Source organism: Carica papaya, chromosome 4 (genome assembly GCF_054855325.1).
Source record: "Carica papaya isolate Zhongbai chromosome 4, ASM5485532v1, whole genome shotgun sequence".
Lineage (NCBI taxonomy): Eukaryota > Viridiplantae > Streptophyta > Magnoliopsida > Brassicales > Caricaceae > Carica > Carica papaya.
In genome coordinates, this window is record NC_142312.1 from 28,933,183 (window position 1) to 28,960,461 (window position 27,279).

The 27,279-nt window shown below is 38.6% G+C and overlaps 1 protein-coding gene and 1 long non-coding RNA gene across 9 annotated transcripts; one reads left to right on the forward strand and one right to left on the reverse strand.

Moving 5' to 3' along the window:
• On the forward strand, positions 1-26,284 carry LOC110820828 (cytochrome c-type biogenesis protein CcmE homolog, mitochondrial-like). 8 transcript variants are annotated; one of them, XM_088218781.1, is made up of 7 exons: positions 3,618-4,801; positions 5,009-5,095; positions 7,124-7,995; positions 9,276-9,358; positions 16,790-18,045; positions 24,898-25,094; positions 25,225-25,363. In XM_088218781.1, the coding sequence occupies exon 5, from the start codon at positions 16,800-16,802 to the stop codon at positions 18,012-18,014; it is 1,215 nt and encodes a 404-aa protein (XP_088074907.1). In that variant the 5' UTR covers positions 3,618-4,801; positions 5,009-5,095; positions 7,124-7,995; positions 9,276-9,358; positions 16,790-16,799; the 3' UTR covers positions 18,015-18,045; positions 24,898-25,094; positions 25,225-25,363. The 8 variants fall into 8 exon arrangements, with proteins under 8 accessions (XP_088074906.1, XP_088074910.1, XP_088074907.1 ...); XM_088218780.1 differs by lacking the exons at positions 3,618-4,801; positions 5,009-5,095 and adding an exon at positions 1-390; XM_088218783.1 differs by lacking the exon at positions 5,009-5,095 and having other exon boundaries at positions 3,618-4,833.
• On the reverse strand, positions 9,152-10,372 carry LOC110820830 (uncharacterized). Its single transcript, XR_002540961.2, has 2 exons — positions 10,102-10,372; positions 9,152-9,789 (listed from the first exon to the last, which is right to left on the reverse strand). It is a non-coding gene; the product is annotated as an uncharacterized LOC110820830 (long non-coding RNA).
• Positions 26,285-27,279: the final 995 nt, after the last annotated feature.

The following is a 27,279-nucleotide window of genomic DNA, read 5'->3' on the forward strand; positions in this document are numbered from 1 at the left end:
TCGTTAGTTCACTTGGTTCCTGACTGTTCCAGAAGAAGAAGAAGAGAGGGAAGGAGAATATCAGCGCAGATGAGGATAAATCTGTTCTTGTGATATTCTGAGAGGATTTTCAACAAAAAGCCTCATCTCTCTTCGCCTAGAAAAGGCGAATTCCGAAGCTTGACGTGGGAGGGGGACCCGAAGAGACAGGGGGAGAGAGAAGTTGCTCGTAAAAGAGGCCGAAAGTGGAGGGCAGAGGGTGAGAAAAAAGAGGAGGAGTAAACGAAGGCATTGTTTTTTAATTGGCGAAGCGAGGAGCTCGAAGGAAGAGAACCTAAAGAGAGAAAGAGAGCTCGCGAAGAGGGAGAAGCCAGAGGAGGAAAAAGCAGAGCGGTTTTGGTGTTCACCAAGGTATATTCTTAATCCCCTGTCTTGTTTGGTTAAATGAGAAAGAAATTCCTGAATGTTTCTATCCAGCGTGAAACATATTTTGCTTATCTTTTTACATATTTTGAAATTCTGTTCTGTGGATGAATCGTTGAGTATTTTCAATTGAAGTGGCTATAACATGTTAGCCTAATTTTTGTAGGCTTGTCTCCTCTCGCATGATGCTTTGGTTTTCATTTAACATTTTAAGATGGTAAGAAGTTAGTTTAGGTTGGACAATGAAACTATTGAGAATGTGATAAGATGACGGAAAATATAATCGAGCTTTTAACATATAACAAAGCCATAAGCTACTGTTATTGAAGATTATATTAGGACCCAAGAATATGGTTCAGATTGAGAGGTAAGTGTTTTAGGTTTAAGAGAAAGAGAGAGAGAAAAATAGAGAGATCCTCCATCGAGAGGAAGAGGAAGAAACCGAGATAATAGAAACAGAGAGAGATGGAGGAGAAAGAGAGGCTGTTGTGAGAATAGAAGAAAACCGAGAGAGGGAAAGATGGAAAACTTGAGGGAGATTTTGAAATATACTCAAATAACTCATTCCATGGATTCATTACTACAATGAAAATAGGTGATTATATGAAGAAAGATGCATTGAACTAGTTTAGAGAAGCCGAAGAGTTGCAAATGAAAACCTTAGATTCATTGAATGAAGATGAAGAGGATGTGACTGGTTAACCTCATGCGACCAAGGCACGTGTCCAAGCTGATGAATAGATGGCCAGGATCTTTTCCGTCGATTTTTCTATTTTTTTAACCCTAAACCGAATTTTATTATAATGAGAAGAGAAGATGACCCTTAGTTCCTTACAGATTATTGGAATCTTCTCTTAGAAATATTCGTGGGATTCTTGTTGGAAGTTATTGGCGAATATAACAAGGTTAGAATTAAATTAAGTTGGCATTCTCAAAGTTTTCTTATAGGTTTAGATTTCAAAGCTTAAGAAAAAAAGGAGAGAGTTTTTTGTTTTTTTTTTCTTCTAATTTTGGGTGGGTTTATGATAATGTCTTAAGTTGGTTGAATTTACAATTCCCTTTACATTAGTATTTGCTTTGTCAATTTGTATCTTGTCTATTACGACTAATGGATATAAAATATATATAATTAGGCAGCTTCTGCTATCTTAAGTATGTGATATTAACATTTTTAAATATTTTGGAGTCATTATGACGTTCTTAAATTTGCTCAGAGGTACTTTTTCTTTTTAAAAGTTTTTGGTGTGCAGATGTGCGGGTATGGTTGCGCTGTTAGTTGTAAATTCTTTTTGCGAATGCCAGTGATTCATAACTATTCCAGTTTACTTGACTCTTGTAATTAGTCTATTCTGTAATATGATAAAAAAATAAAAAAAAATGAAAATGAGAAAAGGAAAACAAATTAAATAAAGAAAAGAGATGAGTTTCTCTTTTGAGTGTTAACAAGATAATTTTTGTGGTTGTATGGCGGACTTTTTCCATAAGGAGGACATGATGAAACTTCATACAGAAAATTTGGGATGTGAAGAACGATTAAAATTGTGTATCTTTAAGTTTATTTGTTTTTCACTGCTGATGGATTTTTTTAGTTTCTTCTTTTCCCATATAATTTCTAACAGATTATAGATAGTACACTCTTATGCATAAATGCTTGTTAGGGTCATACACCACACAATAGTTTAGGGGCACATACAAAGCACATTTAATCACTTTATCTACACCATGAGACGGGTACCTTACACCTCCTCATCTCATATCATTTCGGAAGTAGAATTTTTGATTTAGACAAGTGGTTTTTTTAGTATCTGATCCTACTTCCGATAAAGTTGGTGACAACTTTGCTTTTAAATAAATTCTTTCTATGGAGTTTTTGTTCAGCGTCAACAATATGACATGAGGAAAGGAAGGGAAACCTAAGTCCATTAGCATATTTGTGAAAAAGCTGGAGGAGCCCATAGTACCAGACTGGTTGTTGTAAAAACCGAATGATGACCCAGACATTCTCCCGAATGATGTTGTTTAAACCCAGACATTCTCAATGAATATATTACGTTGTTTGGGGCTGAGACTAAATTCGAAATTAGGGTTTGCAGTATTTGGGGGGGGGGGGGGGGGGGGCGGGGGGGGGGGGGGGGGAGTATGGGTTGAGTGTGGAAGGAAATCCTAGGACGGTAACATGACATAAATGAAAGTGAATAGAGGAGAGAGGGAATTGAATGATAGTTTCAGTATAAAGGGGAAGATTCTAGAAAAGAGGGGAAAACCAGAACAGTGAACACTAGAGGAAGAGAAGAGAGAGCTGGAGGAGTTGAGGGTCACGTAGGAAAGTTTGAAAGGAAAAGTAAGAAACAGAAGAAAAGGTTTGAGGTTTTTATTTAAAATGGAATTAGGGTTCTGTGAAATAGACAACTATGGAGGAGCAAAGGAGAGGGTTGGGCTCTTAGGTATCACTTCCTAATCTCATACTCTCTATTCACAATCAAATTATGAGCATATGAATTTGCCTATTGTTTGTTTATGCAGTAAAAAAATGTTCTATGATGACTGATTGTCTTAGTATAACTAATTTTCTATTTGGGCATGCTTCTCATTTCTTTAAATTCTGTTTACCTGTCTTGGTTTTGGTAGCTGAGTTATGCGTGAAAAACATATGTTATTCTTGCAATAAAATTAACACACATTTGACAAATTTGATGCCAGCCAAGACTTCTCATTTGAGCTGTGAGTTGCTCTAATGTGGACCATGAATGGTTTTCTAACATGTTTTGTTGCATCTGGTTGGAGTGCAAAAGGACAACTTGATTGTTCTTTATCAAAAAGAATTCAAATGATTAAAACACGGAAGAATATAGTCATACACAGGCCATTATTGGTAGTTAGAATGAGGTCATCACTTTAAACTCTAGGCTGATAAATTTTACATGACTATTGAGAGTAGTGTTACTCTGAGGAGATCCTCGGGCCTCAAACCTTGAGGGATGTGGAGAGTTTGAATTACGTATATGGTAATTGCACTGCACAATTTTGCATCTAATCCTGTAAAAACCCCAAACCCTAAGTTCATATAATTACAGTTAATTTATGCATAAATTGTATTGTGATAATTTCAATTATATTGAGATAAATCTTTGCATAATATTTTGAGGAATATTAGTGATAATTTTGGTGATAAAATTGATCTTAAAATTTTATAAATCAAGGAAAATGGGAAATTCTGAAATTTCAATAGAAAAGAGGAAAACTTTTCCCAAGAGAATGAGAGAAAAATTTTGTGGAAGAGAAAAACAATGAATTTAGGGTTCTCCCCCCTCCCCCCCCCTCAACTGGGAGGAAATTTTCCTACAAGAGGAGAAATTTTTTTCTCCATGCTAAATGAGGTATCCGCAATGCCAAATGGCCTTAACCAATCTTATTGGGACACTTGGACACTCATTGGACAAATTGGACGACAATTGAGCTACCTAGGAAAAAGTTAGGAACTTGGAAACCTAGTGTACGCCTTTGAGTGGATGTTTGGGTCACATCACCAATTAGGCCCAATTGGTGATGAATTGGAAAAAATAGTAGGACACCACAACATGTGAGGTGTCAAATAAGAGGAGGAAATGGCCAGCATTGCTGGCCACATGGAAAGGATGAGGTGGATTAACGAAGGGTCTAGATTACATGAATGGGAGGAGACCAAATGGAATCAAGGGTGGAGATTTACCCACTTAGGCACACAGGAGAGGAGATCCATCACTTCTGGTCGGCCACCAGAGGGAGAAAGGGACTGAGAAAAGGACCTTTGGTTGGCCACAAGCAGAAGAGGGATGTGGCCAGTTGGCCAACCAGGAAGAAGAGAAAAAAATGAAGGGTTGGGATCAATCGCATGTGATTCAAGGGTTGAGAGTGAAAGAGGAGTGTCCAAACCTGATTTGCTGCTTCTCCACTGTATAAAAAAGGCATCTGAACTGAAGAGGAAGAAGAAACTCGAGGAAAAGACAGAAGGAAGAGAGAAAACCAGAGGGCAACGCGAGAGAGAGTGAAAACTGGGAGCCAGCTGAGCAGCTGGAGAAGAAAGAGGGAAAACTCGAGTAAAAGAGAGAAAAACTTGAGAGAAAAAGAAGAGCAAACTGAGGGAGCTAGTGAGGAAAAAAGTGAAAGAAGGAAGGGAGAGAAAAGAAAGTTAAAAGGCACCCTAGGGGTTCCTGCTGTAGGAAGCTGGGGAGAGCAGTTTTTGTTCAGGTGATTTTCTTGAGATAAGTAGGTCGAATTCCTCTCTGGTTTTAAGAGGAAATTTTCCTAACATGATGAGCAAGGTTTTGTGTTGATTTTATGAGAAAAAAGCAAGCAAAAAGCTGCTCTAAGCTAGGAGAAAACTCAAGAAAACAGAAGGTGCTTAACCGGAAACCTGAAGGTAAGCAGGCCGACTGTTTGTGAGTTTTTAAGGTATATATACTTCAGTTTGTTTGGAATTTTTTTTGAGGAATTCCATGTGACATTAGGCAAGGGAATGTAGTAATTTTAGGAGGAAAGAACTAATAAAAAATAATTCAAAAATTAGGTAGAAAGTTGGCCAAATCAGAGAAGCTAGGCTGACAGTAATGGAAATATTTTTCTCCAGGTTAAGAACCAGGTGTTATGGAAATTTTGGGAAGGAAAATGGTGAGATTTTTTGCTACTGGTTTAGGGTGTTTAAGCTTGGATAAAGGTAAGTGGCTTGTGGTAATTTAATATGCAAATTCACACTGATTTTGCAACTGTTTGAGATACATGTTTTCTGCTTTTGAGGAACTGCTGTTTGGTGAAACTTAATTTAGTTTTTGGTGATGTATTTTAGAATAAATTTTGATGTTGTTGTCTCTATTTTTAGTATATGTTGGTCTTATAATCTTTGCAAATATTTGATTATGTTTGGTGTTGGAAAATATGTTTGTTTTGAATAAGGAATGGAACTTGTTTTGGGTGAGATCTAGTTAACTGTTTGACGGGAAATTGTTTATGTTTTATATACAAAAATTTCAGACCTGAAATTGGGGTCCTAAAAATCCAAGTAAAGATGGCTGGTTTTTAGGCCAAAAACGAAGGTATTTAAAAGGTTAGAAAGAGATGTTTTAGATTGCTTCCAACCCAAGAAAATGTTGTTATTTTGAAGGTGTGAAAAATTTCTAATTTTGGGAAATTTTCCAGCCAAGAAAATTGGCAATTTAGCTTCTGATTTTGTGGTTAATTCCTTTTTAAAAACTTAAAGGTTTTGATAGTTCTTATGCTAAAAGAAAAGTCATATTTGAATTGATTTCGGGAGAATTTGACTATGAAAAGGTGTTGAATGTTTTGGGAGGTATGGAAATTCTGTTTATGATAAAATTTTCAGCTAAAAAATGGATGAATTTAGTTCTGTTTTTGAAGTGTTCTCATTCAAAAATTGTAGTGAATTTAATTGTTCTTAAGGCCAAAAGAAAATTGCAGTGTTTTCATCATGATAATGTGTCATGTTTTTAACGAATGTTTCTGGCCCTAAATTGGTGATCTTCAATTCTAATTTTTATGATGTTTTCCGATGATTTTGTGATATTTTTTGATGTCTTGAAAATAATTTCAAAAAAACGATTTAGATGGGTAAGGATGCTTCTAGTAATAATGCCACTTAGTAAGTAAATGTTTTGAAGTGTTTGGATAAATTTCAGTTTTTACGGTGAAAGGTGTTTTTAAAAAAGGTTCGATAATTGTGATTTTGATTAAGCAAAACTATTTCAGAAAATTGCCATAAGACACTTAGAAGAGATGTGATCCGATTTTTCCATTTATCACGTAGGGGTTTGTTCAGTTTGTGGCTGAAATTTGGCAAGATTCTGGTGCCCCCGCATTATGAATAAAAGAATACGTCTACCTGTCCATTTAGTGGAGGGAAATGTGAAGTTTCCATCTTGGCGAAGTACTGGCATTGACAATGTGAAAATATGTGGGGCTATTCGTAATTGTATTTGGGTTACCTTTCTGCCTTCCCTGATATTGTTTTTGAAAACGGTGTCGTACGATGAATTGAAATGTGATATGATAGAAAATGTGATAAATTATGATAAGATTGGATAAATTGTGGCCAAGGTATTGGTACAATATTTGTGTTGTAAATTTTAAAAGATAGAGGCCAAGTGATGAAAAAATTTCTGTGTTTTATTTGTTTTGAAAACAATTGAAAAATTGCCGAGTGTTAGAGATTGATTTCCTATGTGTAATATATTTTGAATTGTTTGAAAAGGTTTACGTTTTAAAGTTTTTATTCATCATATATTTCCTATGTTTTTACTGTTGTTATATTACTGTTTGTTATTTACTGAATTAGTGAAACTCACCCGAATTTACATTCGTTTCAGATCAAGACTAGTGAGGGATAGTTTAGGAAGACCATATTTTTGACATTAGGCTTTGACGAATCCCTAAGGTCATTTTGAATATTTAGGGCTTCATGTATTTTGTAATTCTGAAAAAGGGATGATTAGAACATGCTTGGATGCAATATGTAAACCACTGTGCATATGTAACGTGAAGTGATGATAATTATCTATATTTATGTGCACTAAGCTACTGTGTTTTGATACACAGTGGCAGTGTTGTCCGAAAAGATAGTATCGGAGCACGGTTCTAGAACATTCCTTTTTGCATGAGGCTTATGTTTCCATAAAAATTTGGGATACATAGAATATTTTGAGATTTACCTGATCAATTTTTTTGGGTGTAGGAAAACAACAATGAGACCAAAGAGTCCTTCAGTGGGGAGACCCCCAACATCTCAAGGCCCTAGCCAAAGTGATTTTGGTTGGCTATTCCGAGCCATAGAGGATTTAACTTCAGTTTTGAGTCAGTATATAGCCAACAACCACAATAGCAACATCAACAACAACAATAATCAGAGTCAGACTGAAGTTTATGCTAATAATACTGAGAGGTTCATGATGCTCAATCCTCCAACCTTCACAGGTGGACCTCATCCAATGGTTGCTGAGAGATGGGTGAGAAAGATTGAAATTTTTTTGAAGTGATTGGTGTCACATCCGAGCAGAAAGTGCAACTTGCTGCCTTTATGCTTGAGGGAGAAGCTGAGAACTGGTGGAGCCTACAGGAGGAGTTCTTAGCCACCTGGGATGGGAAAGATTCCTTGAAGCTTTCAATGCTAAATACTTTCCAGAGTTTATCCGGGACCAGAAAAAATTGGAATTTCTGAAACTTAATCAGGAGAACATGACTGTGGCATAATAGACTAGGAAATTCATTGAATTGGGCTGCTTTGCACTAGATATAGTGGCTGACGATGGAAGGAAAAGCCCGAAAATTCCAGAGAGGGCTGAGGGAGGACATCCATGATGAGGTGGCAATGTTAGGACTGACCACATACCCAGAAATCCTGGGAAGGGCTCAAGTAATAGAAGGGATAATAGATGAGTGACACCGACAAGCTGGAAGTTCTAGGACATTTGTGTGCGACAAAAGAAATCAACCAAAGCTCAGGCAGCAAGACGAGAGGTAGAGAACAGTACCTAGAGCCCCTCTCAGAGTCCTGGCAGCAGGTATAGGGAACAGTATCTAGAGCACCTCTCAGAGTCCCGACAGCAGGTACAGAGAATAGTACCTAGTCCCCCTAGATTGTATTTTAGTAATGTTCACACTTGCAAATGATACTCTACTTTCTGATGTTTATAAGTCATTCAATGTGAAAATGTGTGCGCCTATTCATTGTTGTAGTCGGAGTTACCCTTCTACCTAGAGCCCCTTTCATTGGTTCTGAAAATGGTGTCATACGATGAATTGAAATGTGATAGGATGTAATGTGATGGAAAATGTGATAACTTGTGATAAGATTGGATAAATTGTGGCCAAGGTATGGGACAATATTTGTGAAAAGAATTTGAAAAGAAATAGTCAAATTCAGTCTTCCTGTATGAGTTTATTGAATTCCTATACGGTATCAGCCACCATGGGATTCCAAACCTTCAACATATCTCTTCTCCGAATGCTATCCAATCTGTATGGTTCTTATTTTGCAACTGCCACCCTTAGAACCATCTCGAGTTTGTCCTTAGCACACAGGGAAGCAGGCTCCACTTTCTGGTCGTTGAGCCATATAGCTGTAAATATTTATTGCAATGTCTCAACCATGTGCTGGGGTTGCTTCATCGGGAATGCCTACTCGAGGAGTGTTGTAGCCCAAGACTATGTTGGGGTGATTTAGAGTGTGGCTAGAGCTCCCAGTCCCATTGCACTTCAGGTTCAACAGATCCTTATGCTGCAAGGAACTCTTTTGGGCTTGCACTAGGGGTGAGGTTGGTGGTTCATGGTAAGTTTGAGTTGGAGGAGGTTGGTATGTGTTGATTGAGCGCAGAGTTTCAACCAGCAGATTCTGTAATTTAAGGTTATCTTTCAGCAAGTTTGGTATCATTTGTGCTGTAGATCTCGGTCATAAAGTCTTGCAGCTGTTGTTTCAATCTTTTCATGGATTCTTCACTTTGAGATCCCTTTTGGTTATCCTTTCCTTTGTCTCAATCATGGGGCCTTTCCTTTGTTTTTCGCTAATTTAGATACTTAAGATGCAACTCCACCAAGTTCGACCAGCTCCGGTACCAAGTTTTCAGAGTCCTGGTTCATGAGTCATTGGACCTGGCCCTTATAGAAGCTCGGGAAGAATGTGTATTAAGAATGGAGATTTTTGTATACTTCTCATTATCACAATTTAATTTTAATTTTATTATTTGAATTTAATAAACATTTATCATTATGTTCCACAATATGATATTATAATATCTTTGAACAGAAATTGTTATATATTGGAACACCAATATGTGCAAGTATATATATGTCTAAGTATTGGTGTTTTTGTTTTTTCCTTTTTGATGCAGGATAAGTACAGTTCTGTACAATTTCTCTCATCATCTTACTGTAAAATTCACATACATGCTCAAAATCCTCCTTTCTCCGTGAGGTGAGTTTTTGATTTAGTAACTCTTTTTCTGGATGTTTCCTGTCATTTTCCCGAGAAAATCTGATGGCAACAAGGCTTGCCTTAGTTCTCAGATCTCAATTGGTCAGAACCCTGCACCCCACCCCACCCCAACCCAACCATCCTCTCCAACATAAACTCTTCGCCATTGATCCTCTCCTGGATCTCGCACCTTCCTCCAGATCCCATACAGAGCTTCTCATTAACACTTCTTCGGTTCTTTTCTATTGCCCGACGCCACCCAACTATGCCAAAACTTGTAGACATTGGGGCTCAGGCCCGCCAGCTTCAGACTCACTATCTCTGGAGTACCCATTGACTTACAGTTGCATGGCTGGTTTTTGTGATGATCGTCCTCAAACCAATTTCAAGACCAACTAGTATTCTTATATGATCCCAACTGATGCCCATTCCTTAAGACAAGGGAATTATGGTTAAAAGACTTGAACCCAAGTATCAAATGATCACATCAGATTAATACTTCCCTAAAAATAGAAAAGGAAACAAAATTTTTCACCCATAAAAAATTTGATACTTTACAAAGAAAAGCTCAACTTATATTGAAGCTTCGTGCATGGTTCTCAGTGTATACATGAGCGAAGAGGGAAAAGTGCATCATAATATAATTAAATAACATCCTTCGCATAAATTATTCCCAAATTACCATACTCGAGCAACAAGTAGAATAAAAAAAAAAATAAAGAAATATGAGAAATTAAATATACCAAGTACTGGGATTGTCGAACTCGGACTACTTCTTCCCTCTTCCTTTCTTGATTTTCGTCACTGTTTATTCCTCTCTGTTTTTCACTCAACAGAACCGAAAAAGCTCACTTCCACCTCTCCTTTTCAGGGGAGAAAGAAAAGAAGATGAAAGCCAGAATCCCTTCTCTTTCGTTTCTGCTATCACGCTCGCTCCTCTCTGGTATTTTTCCCTCAAAATAAAGCCCTAAATGAAGTTTGGAAACGAAGAAAGTTAAAACGGCGCCGTTTCCTCCATGGGCTAGGTTTTTGAACGGGTTTGTTTCGGATTAATTAGACTAATTGGGCTTAATTTATAATAGGATTTGAATTTAAATGGGTTTTGTGTTTAATTCAAATCAAATAACCTTAGTTTTTAATTTAAAATAGATTGCTCTTAAAAGATTAAAAAATGAACCCGCACGATAGCAGCACCAAGGCCCAGCGCCGTTTCCAGCCGAGCAATTTAAAAAACAAAAAAAATGGAATGAAACGAGGCCGTTTCAATTACTGAAGGGGACGACGTCGTTTCGATTGAGAGAGAGGAACCCTGAGGTTCCTGGTTGTTCCAGAAGAAGAGGGGTAGCCTGCATGGCGGCTAACACAGAAGAGAGAGAGGGAGGGAGAAACGTGCACGGTTCTAAGGGAAGGAGAATATAAGCGCAGATGAGGATAGATATCTTCGTTTGATATTCCTAGAGGTTTTTCAGCGAGAAGCCTCATCTCCCTTCGCCTACAAAAGGCGGATCCCGAAGCTTGACGTGGGAGGGGGACCCGAAGGGACAGAGAGAGAGATTGCTCGTGAAGGAGGAAGAAAGTGGAGGGTGCAGAGTGAGAAAAAAAGAGAGAGTAAACGAAGACACTATTAATTGGCGAAGTGAGGAGCTGGAAGGAAGAGAACCTGAAGAGAGAAGGAGAGCTCGCGAAGAGGGAGAAGCCAGAGGAGGAAAAAGCCGAGCGTTTTGGTGGCCACCAAGGGTATATTCTTAATACCGTGTCTTGTTTGATTAAATGATAAAGAAATTCCTGAATGTTTCTATCTAGCGTGAATGGCCGAATGAGGCTTGAGTTTCTAAGTTGTTACATATTTTTTTTACTTACTTCGAAATTCTGTTCTGTGCATGTTTTGTTGAATGATTTTCAGTTCAAGTGGCTATAGCATTTTAGCCTAATTTTGAGTAGGCTTGTCTCCTCTCGCACGATGCTTTGGTTTTCATTTAACCTTTTAAGATATTAAGAAGTCAGTTTAGGTTGGATGATGAAACGTGTCTTGTTGAATGATTTCCAACCAAGAAATTCCTGAATGTTTCTATCTACTACGCTCCACTATCAATTTCACCATCATCTCTTATTAACATGATCTTTTTGTTAGGACACTGGGATCCTAAACGTCTGAAACATTTAACATTGCTATGCTTTTGAGTAGAGTTAGGTGTTTTGTCTATGATGGGCGTGGACTTGCTTTTCTTTCTTCACATCAGCCCCATTTTTCTCCTCTTTTCTTGGCCACCTAGAGCTATAATTAGGGTTGGAATTTGACAATCCCCATGCTGCCCCTATGTGCTTTAGCTGTCTCTCGATCTTCATGGCTATGTATACCATGTCCTCCAACTAAATAGTGCTGCAGCTCGAATGTTTGACAATTTCTCTATTTAGGCCACTCAAGAACCTGCCATTGTGGCTTCAGGATCTTCCTCCATGTTGCTCCTAACCATTGCCATATCCATCTCCATATAATAATCTTCCACATGCATGGATCCTTGGATTAGGTGCTGCAAATTTTAGTGCATTTCTCAGTAGTAATAGGAAGGCACAGGCATTTTTCTCATAATGACCTTCATCTCCTGCCATGCTGGGATAGGTCTTTCTCCGTTGCACTCCTACTAGTTAAGAGTTGATCCCACCAAACTAAAGCATTGTTAGTAAATTCAACTGCGACCAGCTTGACCTTCTCTTCAGTGTAATTATGACAGTAAAAAACAAGCTCTACCTTTTGTTTCTACTCTTTGGTAACTTTTAGCATCATTTCGTCTCTTGAAAGGTGGAATCTTCATCTTTAGAGTTTAAGTTGCTGTCTCTTCTATCTTCCCTCCGATTGATTCGTTCTACCTCTACATCATTATCATCAAATGACTCGACTTTCTCCCTTTAGATTCGGCTCCTGGCCCTTGATGGACTGGAGGTTATTTGCTTTACTTCCTCCGTCTCTGCTTGTATATCTCCTGTAACCTACTAATTTTTGTAAAGCCTTTATGCATGACCTCATTGTAGAGCTTTATATTGATTGAAGAATTATTTTCACCAGGTTGAGACATTGTGAGCAATCCTACAAGAAAAAATTAGAAAGAAAATAACACTCCCTCACGTATTTTTCCTCATGTTTCAGTCAAAATTTGGGCTTACTCTCTTTTGAGTTCACTCCCTCAAGCTTTTTACCTCAATCTCCTTCAAGTTGAATGCTGGAATTAGATCATCTTGAAGTAAGGTGATCAAGTTTTGCTTCATGAAGGAATTTCTCTAGAAAAAGAAAATTGTAACCCAATTCTAGAAGCAAAGAGTTTAAACACACGGATGAAGAGTGTGTGTGTTTATGTTTTATGCTAAGTAACTAGGAAACAATTAGTTACTTAGTGATGTAATAGGAACAAGCACACAATGAAAGAAAGAAACTTAGAGAACAAGAAAGACAATATGGATATGTTGTGATACATTCGACTTAATCCCTAAGGAGAAACTGAAGATACAACCTGGATACTAAACCCAATTAAAGCTACACTCTAATGTGATGATTTAGTTTTAATGCTAATGTGACGTGTATGAATGGATGCATGTTGACTTTAATGTGGAAAGAATGTAGACACTCACCTTGATGTGGTGGAAGTTTCAAAACTTGGAATAATAAGACAAAGTTAGCTTGATCAATCAAAAGAGATATGATGAAACAAGTAATTGAACAAGCGACAAGGATGAGCCGATTTGAATGATGGATGATCGGTTTTGTATCTTTAATTTTTTTTTTGAGTAAGAGATTAATTTGATCACTTAAAACAACAGATGATAGCTTGCTTGTCAACTTGTGAAGTTTTCTTCAATCTTCTTGTTGAGTAAAGAATTGATTCTGTTTATCAAAATTTTTGTAACGTTTTATCAATTCTTATTATTTTTCCCAATTAACTTAGTTTCAGTCAAGCTAATTGCTTTCAACTTATTAAGATATTCTTGTGGTATTTTAATCAATTCAACTATCTTTTATGCCAATTACCTTATTTCGATCATAAATTGATTGTGAGTTAAGTAAAGAAGACTTATTTAATAATTAAGTTTCTATGCTAATTGTATAGAAATTGAATTCCTGAATGATTTAAGATGCTTGTCTCTAATGCTTATCTAGGATTCTTAAAAACAATAAATAAAATATGCTAAATTACATAAGAATGGGCTCTTCTCTCTTCCCTTAGCTGGCCATATCCTTGATCTTTATTCTTGGAGTTGAGTGCTTGACAATGGTCTCTATTTTGAAATAGATAAACATTAGAGTTCATTTAGGAGTTCTAATTCTAGTTGAAGTCTCATGGCCTATATCTGTAAATAGGCTTCATGTATTCAGTTGTAATCATTCAAGTTTCAATCAATAAAATACAAAGTTTGCTAGTTTTATAACCAACAGTTAGCTTGTCAACTTGTGATGGTTCTTCAACCTTCTTGTTGAGTAGAGAATTAGTTTCTAATTATTAAGATAACTCTTGTTACATTTTAATCATTTCTTGTGTTTTTCCTAATTATTTTTAAGTAGAAATGATTTATTTAGAGATGAAGTTTCTATACTAATTGTATATGTTCGGATTGCATTATCGATCTTGGGTTTCACACAATTCAAGATTCACTTGAGTTTTATGGATGGAATCTCATTGTATCATGAGCCAATAGATTCAAGGAAGACTTTAAAATTTATGTTAAGGGATGGATTCGTGAAGAAGGAAGTCCTGGGCCAAATTTTGAAGGCCTTGAAAGGGAAAAGCGAGTCCATCAAGTCAAGGAGAGAGGCGGCCACTAAAGTGTTTTACAATTCAAGAAAACCGATAGCTTAAGAGTCCTATATCTTCTGAGTCCCTCCTGGACAGGGCGTCTGCTGCCTTGTTCTCCCGCCTTTTTTTTGTATTGAATGGTGTAGTGTAGTCCCAAAAGCTTGATGATTCCTTTCTTCTAAATCACCATGTATATCTCCTGATGTTTGATGCTTTGTTGGTCAGTTCTTATGATGAAGGGTGACATTTTCAGGTAATTTTTGGTGATTGCCATGAGGATTGCCAGTATTTCTTTCTCGTAGATGGAGAAAGATTGATGTTTAGGGCTCAAAATCTTGCTTAGGAAGGCTATGGATCTGTCGTTATGCATAAGCATCGTCCCAATTCCTTTATGCTGGCATCGGTCGCCAGGGTAAATGGCTGAGAAAAGTTTGGCAATGCAAGGACACGGGCTGTTGTCATGGTGACCTTGAGGTTCTGGAACACCTTCTCTGGTTTTTCATCTTAATGAAATTGTTTTTCTTCACTGGTGTTTAGGGTTTGCTAATGAACCATAACCCTTAATTTCCTGTAATAACCGGTCAGGCCTAGGAATCCTCTTAAGACCTTGGCGGTGAGGTTCTCCTTTTTTCTTTCTTCAATAGTCTTCTGGCCTCATTCGAGTTTAATGGTAGCCAGACTTCAAGTCAATCTTGGAAAAGATTGACCTTTCTTGCAGCTCATCCAAAATATCATCAACTACTGGAATATGAAACTGATCCTTAATGGTTATGACATTGAGCTGCCTGTAGTTTACACAAAACCCTCAACTTTCATTGTTCTTTTTTACTAGCAATACAGGGAAGGGAAAAGGGTTGTGACTGTGTGCAATAACCCAACATCATAGAGCTGAAAATACTTGTTGCAACGCCTCAGCCATGTGCTGGGGTTGCTTCATTTGAAGACTGCAATATCCGCTCTAGAAGTATTGGAGCCCAAGACCATGTTGAGGTGGTTTAGAGTGTGGAAAGAGCTCTCAGTCTCCTTGCTCTTTGGGACTAGCAGTCTCTTATGCTGCAAGTAACTCACTAGGGCTTGCACTAGGGGTGGGGGAGGTGGTGCTGTACCGGAGAGCCCCGCCACCGGTGAGTTTCGGTTTTTTGGGCCAACCGAGATCCCTTAACATGTTTTCTCGCAGGGATTGATGCGAAATCGGCCGAATCCAGCTGAAAACAACCGACCCGAGGCGGATTGCCGTTGCGGGTGGCGGTGCCGTCACCGGAGCACGGCGGAGCCGCCGTGCCGGAATTCCAAAAATGCGCAAAATAGGCCCTGAGACTGATTAGGGTTTGTTTGGGACATTTGTAGGTACTTATAGTACGTTTTGATTCTCAAAGAAAAATTCAGGGAACCCAAGGACTGCCAGTAGATGCAGCCAACAGTTTAGCCTTTCGAGTATCAAATTGAGTAAGAATCGCTCACCCTATTCACTGTTATAGAATTAAAATTTAATTAACTATAAATACGGTATTTTGTAAAATTTAGAAAATATTCATGATTAATTATAGATTGCTAATGGAGACAGAACCTGAAACTATTTTCTGTTGATTTTTGTTGATTGTTTTTACAGTGTAAATGCATTATAGTGCCTTATTGATTTATTTTATAGTTTTGAATGCATGTATTATTTTACGTGTTTACGGTTGAATTGAAAAAATGGAAGTTAAAGGTAAACGGAAAACTTGTGTGATTAAGTGACTAGATGAAACAGCAGTCTTATTGGATATCTTGGGAGATGGTGAACGGACTGGGTACACAGGGAATCTTACCGTAAACGTGTCTCATACCGAATGGGTTATGGAGACTTGATAACTTGGTGCTCATACCGGACGGGGTATTGAAGTTTGGTAATTTGACGCTCATACCGGACGGAGTATGGGGATAACCCGTAATTGGGAATGTTAAAGGAAAAGGTTCACGCGTAGCGAGAACACTCCTATGAACCCCCATGGATACCAGCAGGTTGGTGGAAAAATGGACAATGGTTGTTTGATGATTTGAATATGAAAGTATAATATGTGCTATGTTGCCAATTATATACGGAATCATGATACATATAATGTTATTGTTTTTTATAAGTTGTTTTATATAAATTTCACTACGGTAAGTGGACGGTAAATAGTTTTATTATTGATAAATGAATTTGCTTAATTTAGTGCTCAATTAGTTGTTTTCTGGTTTTTTTCTACCAAACTTTATTTCTGTGTCGGTGATATAGTGTGATATTCTTACTAAATTAGTGTAGTTCATTCCTTATTTAACCATTTTAGATAAAAAAGAACAGGATCCAGACCCTAATACGCAAGAGGGTTGTGAGTAGAATGCTAGTTTTCTTTATTTTTCGTTCATTTCTTTATTTTTTTGTATTTTTTTCAAAAGGGTGAATTCCGTAACACTAATTGGTATTTTAAGTTATTGTGTAAGGAATGTAAATCTTGAATATTTATTTCGCTTCCGCACTTTAATTGTCATTTATTTTTTTTGAATATTTTTGAGGTTGTTACAGTTGGTATCAGAGCCGCATTTCTTGAACCCATTCCTTATACAAAATCCTTACGAAACACTGAAAACAATGAATTGTTACTCAACATTTCCTTGTGAAATGCAGGTACAGATAGATGAAGAGAGGAAGACCCCCACTAAACCGAGTAGCCCGGGAGGGTTCACTTAGAGAGAATGTAGACCGGTTATTTGAGATTGTGGAAAGACTTATTGCTGCCCAGCAGACCCGGGAGGAAAGGAGGGAGTTACCTCACCCTACTTCGTTGCCACAGGTTGAGCCATCCCTGCAGCGAAAAGATCCCGATCCACCCCGAAATGACCTTGCTCCTCCACAGTACCACTCGGTACCACCACAGTATGATCCGGTGCCCCAGCCACCGCGTCATCCGGCACCATCACAGTACAATCCGGTGCCTCCACCGTATCATCAAGTACCACTGCAGGGTCCTCCAGTCCATCATCAGCCCTGCCCAATCCCTCATCCACAGGACCTAGCTCCTCTTACGATGGATCCAAGCTACATAGAAAGGTATAAAAGACTAAATTCTTCTACTTTTGCAGGGGGATCCTCATTTGAAGAGGCCGAGTTCTGGTTATTTGAGACAAAGAAGGCCTTCAAGATCCTCGGGGTGATCCCCGAATATAAGGTCATCCTTGCTACCTACATGCTAGTGGGAGAAGCAAATCACTGGTGGCAACTCAAGAAGGCCACTCTACCCTTTCCAGTCACTTGGGAACAGTTCCTGACGGCCTTTCATGCAGAGTACCTTCCAGAGCATCTCCGACATCTGAAAGAGATGGAGTTTGCACACTTGGTACAGGGGGACATGACTGTATCTGAATATGCTCGTAAGTTCCTGAAGTTGGGTCGATATTCTCCTGAGAGCATGATGGACGAAGGCAGGAAGGCTAGAAGGTTCGAGTGGGGTCTTCGTCCTGAGATCAGACAGCAGTTGTTTGTGTTCGAGCTCAACACTTATTCGGCTGTTCTGGCTAAGGCACAGTTAGCGGAGATGAGCCTTCGCATTTTCCCTCTAGCAACAGGGAACCTCAGGCCCTCAGCTCCACACCGTAGATCAGCACCTATTGCACCTGTTCAACAGAACAAGAAACCCAGGTCAATGATTCAGGCTCCCCCTCAGGTTCCAGCAGCAGGACGTGGCAAGATCTGTCAGTATTGTGGCAAGTATCATGGAGACCGACCCTGCTATCTCCTCAATAACACTTGTCGCATATGTGGTAGCGCCCAACATTATGCAAGGGAGTGCCCGAGGAACCAGAATCAGGCCAGACCTTCTATTCAGGACGGGGCTTACAATATCACTCAGTAGGATGCAGAAGCCAACCCGGACGTGGTACAAGGTATGTATACTATATGTAACTATCTTGCTCATATCTTGATTGATACTGGTGCATCGCATTCATTTGTTTCACATGTTATTGCATCAAAATTTGATATATCACATGAAAAATTTGATTATGTATTATTTGTATCTACTCCCAGGAGTAGAATACTACTGGGGGAGGTTGTATACAGAGCTTGTGTCATAGATATAGCAGATAAGAAATTGAGCGTAAACCTAATAGAAATTGACACAGGAGAATTTGATATAATTTTAGAAATGAATTGGCTAGCGGTGTATCACGCCACTGTAGATTGTTTTAGTAAGAAGGTTGTCTTCAACCCTTTTAATGAGGAGTCATTTACAAATTAATAAAATCATTTAACACTTGCTTCCCTCATAGCAAATTTTCTTATTATCAATACTGGTGTATCGCATTCATTTGTTTTACATGTTTTTGTATTAAAATTTGATATATCACCTGGAAAACTTGATTCTATGTTATTTGTGTCTATTCCTGGGAGTTGGACATTACTGGGGGAGGTTGTATACAGGGCTTGTGTCATAGATATAGCAGATAGGAAATTGAGCGTAGACATAATAGAAATTGACACAGGGGACTTTGATGTAATTTTAGGAATGAATTGGCTAGCGGCGTATCACGCCACTGTAGATTATTTTAGCAAGAAAGTTGTATTTAACCCTCATAATGAGGAGTCATTTACAAATTAATAAAATCGTTTAACATTTGTTTCCCTCATGGAAAATTTTCTTATTATCAAGTACTTTAACTTAGCTGTTTTGTCTAACTAGGCAAACCCAAGAAAAAAATTTGTATTTAAGAGATTCTGGTTGTCCGAGACTTTACATATGTGTTTCCAGATGAACTACCTGGACTGCTAGTGGATAGCAAAGTCGAATTGACCATAGACCTTCAGTCGGGTAACCAACCTATTTAGGTGGCTCCTTACCACATGAGCTGCGTTGAGATTGAGGAACTGAGAAAACAGATTACAGAATTGCAGGACAGTGGATTCATCCGACATAGCGTGTTCCCTTGGGGTACCGGAGTCACATTTGTAAGAAAGGGAGATGGGACGTTGAGGTTATGTATTGATTGCAGAGGTTCAAACAGGGTCACGATCAAGAACAAGTATCCATTCTCCAGGATTGATAACCTCTTTGATCAATTGTAGGGTGTCCAGATTTTCTTTAAGATAGACTTGCGTTTAGGTTACCATCAGGTAAAAATCAAGGCAGAAGACATTCTCAAGACAACCTTTCGAACCGGGTACGGACACTATGAGTTCCTGATCATGCCATTTGGACTAATCAACGCCCCAACCATCTTTATGGACTTGATGAATAGAGTTTTCAGGCAATTCCTGGATCAGTCTATCATTGTGTTCATCGATGATATCTTGATCTATTCAAAGAGTAAAGAGGAGCACGCTTACCATCTGATTCAAGTTTTTCAGGTTCTCAGGGAGAAGAAGCTGTATGCAAAGTTGAGTAAGTGTGGGTTCTAGCTTGAGCATACTACCTTCATAGAACACATCATATCAAAGGATGGAGTGTTAGTGAATTCTGAAAAAGTTGAAGCAGTGCTCGGATGAGAAAACTTGACACCGGTTAAGGAGATCCGTAGCTTTCTGGAGATGGCAGGGTATTACCGCAGGTTTGTGAAAGAGTTTTCTAGTTCAGCTGTTCATTTGATTTGGCTCACAAAGAAGAATGTCAAGTTTGAGTGGGACGAGAACTGTGAAAGAAGTTTTTCAAAACTAAAGAAGCAGCTGACTACTGCACCTGTGTTAGCCTTGCCGAGTGGATCGGATGGATATACAGTTTATAGTAATGCCTCCTACTTAGGTTTGAGTTGTGTTTTGATGCAGCATGAGAATGTCATAACCTATGGGTCCAGACAATTGAAGAGTCATGAGAAAAACTATCCCACCTATGACTTAGAGTTTGTCGCCATCATCTATGCCTTGAAGACTTGACGCCATTATTTATATGGGGAGACATTTCAGATCTATACCGATCACAAGAGTTTGAAACACTTATTCACTCAAAAGGATCTCAACATGCGTTAGAGAATGTAGATAGAACTTCTCAAGAACTATGATTGCGATATCTTGTATCACCCCGGTAAGAGCAACGTGGTAGCCGACGCACTCAGCAGGAAAAGTGCAGGTACATTAGCTCATTTGATGGTTTTAGAATGCAGGCAAATAGGGGCCGCACAACAGGTACGGTTTCAGGACCTGAAGAGAATCACATGTTTGAGTTACCTGACTGTTCAGCATGAGTTAATCCAAAGAATAAAGGAAGCTCAGCCCGCCGATCCCACCCTAACAGCCCTCAAGAAAGATGCAGAACAGGGAGTTAACTCAGAATTTCGAATATCTGCCGATGGGTTGCTCAGATTCTAGGACAGAGTGTGTGTTTCGGGTGACAGTGACTTAAAAAGGGACATCATGACAGAGACCCATAGTTCTAAGTTTGCCATGTATCCCGGAAGCACTAAGATGTACCAAAGTATGCGACCTCGATTTTGGTGGAACGGGATGAAAAAAGATATAGTTGACTTTGTTTCTAAGTGTTTGGTATGTCAGCAGGTCAAAGCAGATCACCAACGCTCAGGTGGGCTACTTCAGCCATTACCAATTCCGGAGTGGAAGTGAGAACATTTCACCATGGACTTCGTGACAGGATTACTTAAGGCACGCTCAGGACATGATACCATCTGGGTAATTGTTGACCGGCTTACTAAGTCCTCCAACTTCTTGGCCATCAGGATGACCGATCTCTTGGACAAGTTGACAAGAATATATATCTGGAAAATAGTCAGATTACATGAAGTATTAGTGACAATAGTGTCCGACAGGGACCCCGTGTTCATTTCTCGGTTTTGGTCTAGCCTTCAGTAAATCATGGGGACGAAACTATCCCTTAGTACGACATTCCACTCTTAGACCGATGGGCAGTCGGAAAGAATAATCCGCACACTTGAGGATATGCTCCGAGCTTGTGTTCTTGACTTCGAGGGCCATTGGGATGACCATCTACTCCTGATAGAATTCGCCTACAACAATAGCTACCAAACAAGTATTGGCATGGCTCCGTATGAGGCGTTGTATGACTGCCCATGCAGATCGTCGATATGTTGGGAAGAAGTAGGTGATAGAAAACTGGTCGGCCCAGATCTCGTAGAGGAGACTACAACCAAAATAGCTAAGATAAAGAAGAACATTCAGACAGCTCAGAGCAGACAGAAGAGTTATGCGGACACTCGCAGGAGGGACTTGGAATTTGAGAAAGGCAATCGGGTATTCCTTAAAGTCACTCATTTCAAGGGAATTGGTAGATTCGGCAAGAGGGAAAAACTAAATCCCCGATTTATTAGATCGTTTGAAATTTTAGACAGAATTGGTATCACCACCTACAGACTGGTACTGCATCCAAAACTTTACAGGGTCCATAATGTATTTCATGTGTCCATGCTACGCAAGTACAACTAGACTCCTCTCACGTCTTGGCCCACGAGTCTCTTTCACTGCAGGAGGATCTGTCCTACGAAGAAGTACCGGTCGGCATTGTGGACCGAAAGAGCAGATTATTCCGCAACCGAAAAATTCCATTTGTTAAGGTCATATGGCAGAATCAAACACCGAGAGAGGTCACATGGGAGGTAAAATTAGACTTCAGAGTCAAATATCCCAAGTTGTTTGATTGAGAGTGAGAGAGACAAATGACCAAATTTCTTTTAAGGGAGGGGAGTTGTAACACCCTAAATTAATTTTTTTGCAATTTAGGATTTAATTATAAATATAATTTCTTAATTTTAATTTAGAGTAAAAATGAAGTAAAATTGATGGAGAATTAAATTAAAAATAATTTTGGGAAAAAAGTGTGAAAATTTGGGTTTTAAGAGTATTTTTGAAAGAAAAATTGAAAATCGAGGGTCAAAATGTAATTTGGAGAAGTTTCATCACGTAGGATAGTCGGTCAGTAGCCCCGACAAATTAGGACGCTCCGTGTGGCGGAGAACGCTGACGTGGTGCAACGCGGGCGATCCGCGTGCCTGTCATCGAACGACTCAGATCCGTTCCCCCGCACACGAACGGTCCAAATGCGTTCCTTCCCGAAACGCGATCGGACAGTCAGATTTGAACGCTATCGGATGACTCAGATTGGATCGCGATGAACGGTCCAAATTCACTCCCTATTTAATCGCCATCGGACGGTGTAGATCAAACGCAATGGACGACCTAGATCAAAAGCGGATGGATATAAATAACCCCCATCCACACCGAATTCTAACCCTAGCCGCCAGACCCTCTTGCTGGAGAAGAAGACTCAGCTGCCGGGAAGGAGACCGCCGCCACGCGCCGAAATCCTTTCCGACCGCCAAAAGAGGTGAAAATTTTCCCATTGCTCAAAATTTAATTTTAAACACACCCATGCCCAAATCGGAGTAAAAGAACTTGTCAATTGGTCGAAAAACGTGGGCAAAGTTTTGCAGTGCCGTCGCGGGAAATTTCACAAAACGCCTCCGATGAGGCTTCTCCAATTTCTGTTCTGCATAATTTTTTCACCGTTGTGATCACTGTTTCCTTCTCTACAAGTTGACCGGAGCAAAACACCTAACTGCAACGTGAGCCGGAGGAGCCGCTGCACCGGAGAGTCCCGCCGCCGGTGAGTTTCGATTTTTTGGACCAACTAAAGCCCCTTAACAAGTTTTTTCGCAGGGATTGATACGAAAACGGCAGAAAACAGCCGATCCGTGGCAGACCGTCGCCGCTGGAGCACAGCGGAGTCGCCGTGCCAGAATTCCGAAATTGGCCAAAATGGGCCCTGAGACTGATTTAGGGTTTGTTTGGGACATTTGTAGGTACTTATAGTACGTTTTGATTTCTGAAAAAATATTTAGGGAACCCGGGGACTGCCAGTGGATGTAGCCAACAGTTTAGCATTTCAAGCATCAAATTGAGTAAGAGTCTGTTATTCTATTCACTGTTATAGAATTAAAGTTTAACTAACCATAAATACGGTATTTTGTAAAATTTAGAAAATATTCATGATTAATTATGGATTGCTAATGGAGCCAGAACCGGAAACTATTCTCTGTTGATTTCTGTTGATTGTTTTTACGGTGTAAATGCATGATAGTGCTTCATTGAGTTATTTTATATCTTTGAATGCATGTAATGTTATTTTACGTATTTACGGTTGAATTGAAAAAATGGAGGTTAAAGGTAAACGGAAAACTTGTGTGATTAAGTGACTGGATGAAACGGCAGCATTACTGGACATCCCGGGAGATTGTGGACGGACCGGGTACACAGGGAACCCTACCGTGAACGTGTCTCATACCAAATGGGGTATGGAGACTTGGTAACTTGGCGGTCATATTGGACGGAGTATGGGGACGGCTCGCTTCACCCTCATACTAAACGGGGTATTGAGGTTTGGTAATTTAGTACTCATATCGAACAGGGTATGAGGACGGCCCGTAATTAGGAATGTTAAAGGAAAACGTTCACGCGTAGCGATGTCACCCCTATGAACCCCCATGGATACCAGCAGACTGGTGGAAAAAGGGACAATTGTTGTTTGATGATTTGAATATGAAAGAGACAATTGTCACCCCTATGAACCTCCATTAGTTGTTTTCTGGTTTTTTTCTACCAACCTTCATTTCTGTGTCGATGATATACTGTGATATTCGTACTGAGTTAGTGTAGCTCATCCCTTATTTAACCATTTCAGATTAAAAAAATCAGGATTCAGACTCTGATCTTCAAGAGGGTTGCGAGTAGAATACTGGTTTTTTTTTTTATTTTCCTTTAATTTTCTTATTTTTTTGTATTTCTTTCAAAAGAGTAAATTCCGTAACACTAATTGATACTTTAAGTTATTATATAAGGAATGTAAACCTTGAACATTTATTTCGCTTCCCCACTTTAATTGTCATTTATTTTCTTTGAATATTTTTGGGTCGTTACAGTTTATTTTCAGCAAGTTTGGCTTTTCATGGAGTTCTTCAATTTGAGCCACCTTTTGGCTATCCATTATCGGGGCCTTTCCTTTGTTTTTGGCCAATTTGGACACTGAAGATGCAATTCCACAAAGTTCAACCTGCTCTGATACTAAGTTGTTAGGATTCTGGTTCATGGATCACGGGATCTGGCCCTTATAGAAGCTCGGGAACAATGGGGATTAAGAATGTAGATTGAGCAGGAGAAGGAAGAGAGGATAAGAGAGAGATAAGGAGAGAATAGAGGAGAGAAGAATTCAGAACGTGGAGTTTGGAAATGCTAGATATTTTCATTAGTAGTTCTGGTACAGGGTACAGAATTATATAGGACTAGCACCAGCTGGCTGTACAATTGCCAGACCATGTATAACAGCTCTGTCAGATTGTGCACAGTGCTGCTAATACAAAGAACTTCCGGAAAAAAGGATTCTCGCATAACTGCCAATAAACCATAATTAACTTTCCTTATTCAGCTCTAATCCAACTAACTGACATTTGTTTCTCCGCCATTCATGACTTCTGTTGTGTGGTAGTCTTCTGAATTAAAGTTGTCCAAGTCACATTAATTTTTTGACTACAGAACTTTGTTGCTTCTCAGTATTACAATTTTTTTTAATCTTATTTGTTTAAGTTTAATAAATATTTATCGTTATGTTTGCTTCAATATGATAAGTCATTACAGTATCTTTGAAAAGAAACTATTATAATAGTTTCCCAGTGCATATTGTGTAAGTAGTATTGGAACACCAAATATGTCTAAGTATATATATGTCTAAGTATATTATTTCAAAAAAAATATGTCTAAGTATTGGTTTGTTCTTTTTGATGCAGGATAACTATAGTTCTCATCATCTTCCTGTGAAATTCACAAACATGCTCAAAATCCTCCTGTTCCGGTGAGACAGTTTTTGATTCAATAACTCTTTTTCTCTAACATTTCCTGCCATTTTCCCAAGAAAATCCAATGGCAACAAGGCTTGCCCTATCTCTCAGATCTCAATTGGTCAGAACCCTGCACCCCAACCCAGGTATCCTCTCCAACATAAAATCTTCTCCATTGATCTTCTCACAAATTTCCCACCTTCCTCCAGATCCTATAAAAAACTCCGCATTAACACTACTTCGGTCCTTTTCTATTGCCCGGCGCCACCCAACTAGGCCAAAACGTATAGACATTGGGGCTCGGGCCCGCCAACTTCAGACCCGCCGTCTCTGGACGTACGCATTGACTTTCAGTTTTATTGCTGGTTTTGTGGTGATCGTGCTCAATCAATTTCAAGACCAACTGGTATTCTATGTGACCCCAACTGATGCCCTTGAGAAATACAAGGCAAACCCAACAAAGACCAAGTTCAGGCTTGGTGGATTGGTCCTTGAAGGCAGTGTAGCACAGCCTGCATCATCTCCGGAGATGGAGTTTGTGATCACTGACTTAGTCACTGATATCTTGGTAAGGTACCAGGGGTCCTTGCCCGATCTATTCAGGGAGGGCCATTCCGTGGTGGTTGAAGGGTTTGTAAAACCATTCACAAACGAAATAAAGAATGGAGCCTCGAGGAAGAGCGTTTCTGGCAAGGCAAGGAGTGGAGATTGCTATTTCTCTGCAACAGAGGTTCTTGCTAAGCATGATGAAAAATATATGCCTCAAGAGGTAGCAGCAGCAATTGAGAAGAACAAGAAGTTGATTCAGGGGAGCGAGGAAGGACAAGGAGCAAAGGAATCACCATAGACTGATGGGTATAGTTTATTTCTTCTGAGATTTCACCAACTTTCGGGTAAATGGGTAACTTGATTCTTGCTATTAGATATCTGACTAGAAGAGTAAATGGATTATAAGTCAGATTGGTCTGGGTGATATGTAGATAGAGAAGTTCTTATAGTAGCGGTTAATTGCTTGAGCCATTTGATTCATATCTATTCTTGTTGGAAAGCCACTTGAGTGGTTATATAATTGTGTACTTGCTACTTACTATACATTCTTTACTTGACAAATGTGTCATTATTTATTTAGCCACTGTCCTGCTCAGGACATGCTTGAGTTAAAAAATGACTATTGAATAGTTATTCAATAGTTCGGGATTGGTTTCATAGTTGTTGAGATGAAAGTATATGGTTCTGGACATTAATTTCCTCATATACCATACTTTCTCTCGTTGTTTCACCCGATAATAAGCCCTGTAATATATATAAAAAAAAAAAATATTTACCTTTTTGTTTATCTGTTTTTCAGAATTCTCTTCTGCGGATTCTCTGTGTGGTTTTCAGAATTCTTTCCTTGTCTTTATGTGATCCTTAACCAGTTTTCTGTATTCTGGGAGCTAGTTTATGGAATTTCTTAATAGCAAGATGGAAATCAGACGCCATTGTTTATATATCTTTGGATGAGTTTATTACTTAAATGCTTTTAGTTTGCGCTTGACTATTCAACACCCATCACCAGCATGCTAATTGGTATGCTAAAGATGCATCCTTCTTGATAATCTTGTTCTACGAAATTATTGTTCTTATTGACGCAAACTGTTTCCGATCACAAAGTCAGAAATTATGATTTCTACTTCGAACTGTTGAAATGGTTTTCCGATTGATTTATTTTTTCTCTTTTAACATTTTGATTACGAGAACCATGCTTGTGATTCATGTTTAACAAACTGGCAATAGTATAATTTTTTAACATTATGTTGAGTCAATCTGATTCTATCACTGGTTAAGAATCACATCAAAACTTGTTTGAAGTCATCCAAAACGTAAATTTTGAAAGGCCACGTGCCATTATGAGACAAGACAGACAAGTCAAATTTGTATTCTTATATATACGAGTTTGAGTCTCTTACTCAATTTGAGCTTAACAAATGATCAAATTTCTCCTTCTTAAATAAAAATTTATTGCAATTATTATAATTTTTAAGCACGTATAATCCTTTTTGAGTTTCTTGGTTGTACTTAAGAAAACAGTTCATTATTTAATTAAAAAAAAAATTGAATTAATGGGTAATTACAAATTTACAAGTTACTCTAATTTATAAATTTAGTATATGAATTTTACGCAAGAAATTAAATTATAACTAGTATTGTATTTGAACTGAAAAGATCTATATATGACATAGTTTTTTTGTTATGTAATTTACTTGATTTTATTGAACTTATATATCTTCTAATTTTTTTATTTTTTTTATTTTTAGTATAATGAAAATATTTTAAGCCCTTGTCAAATTT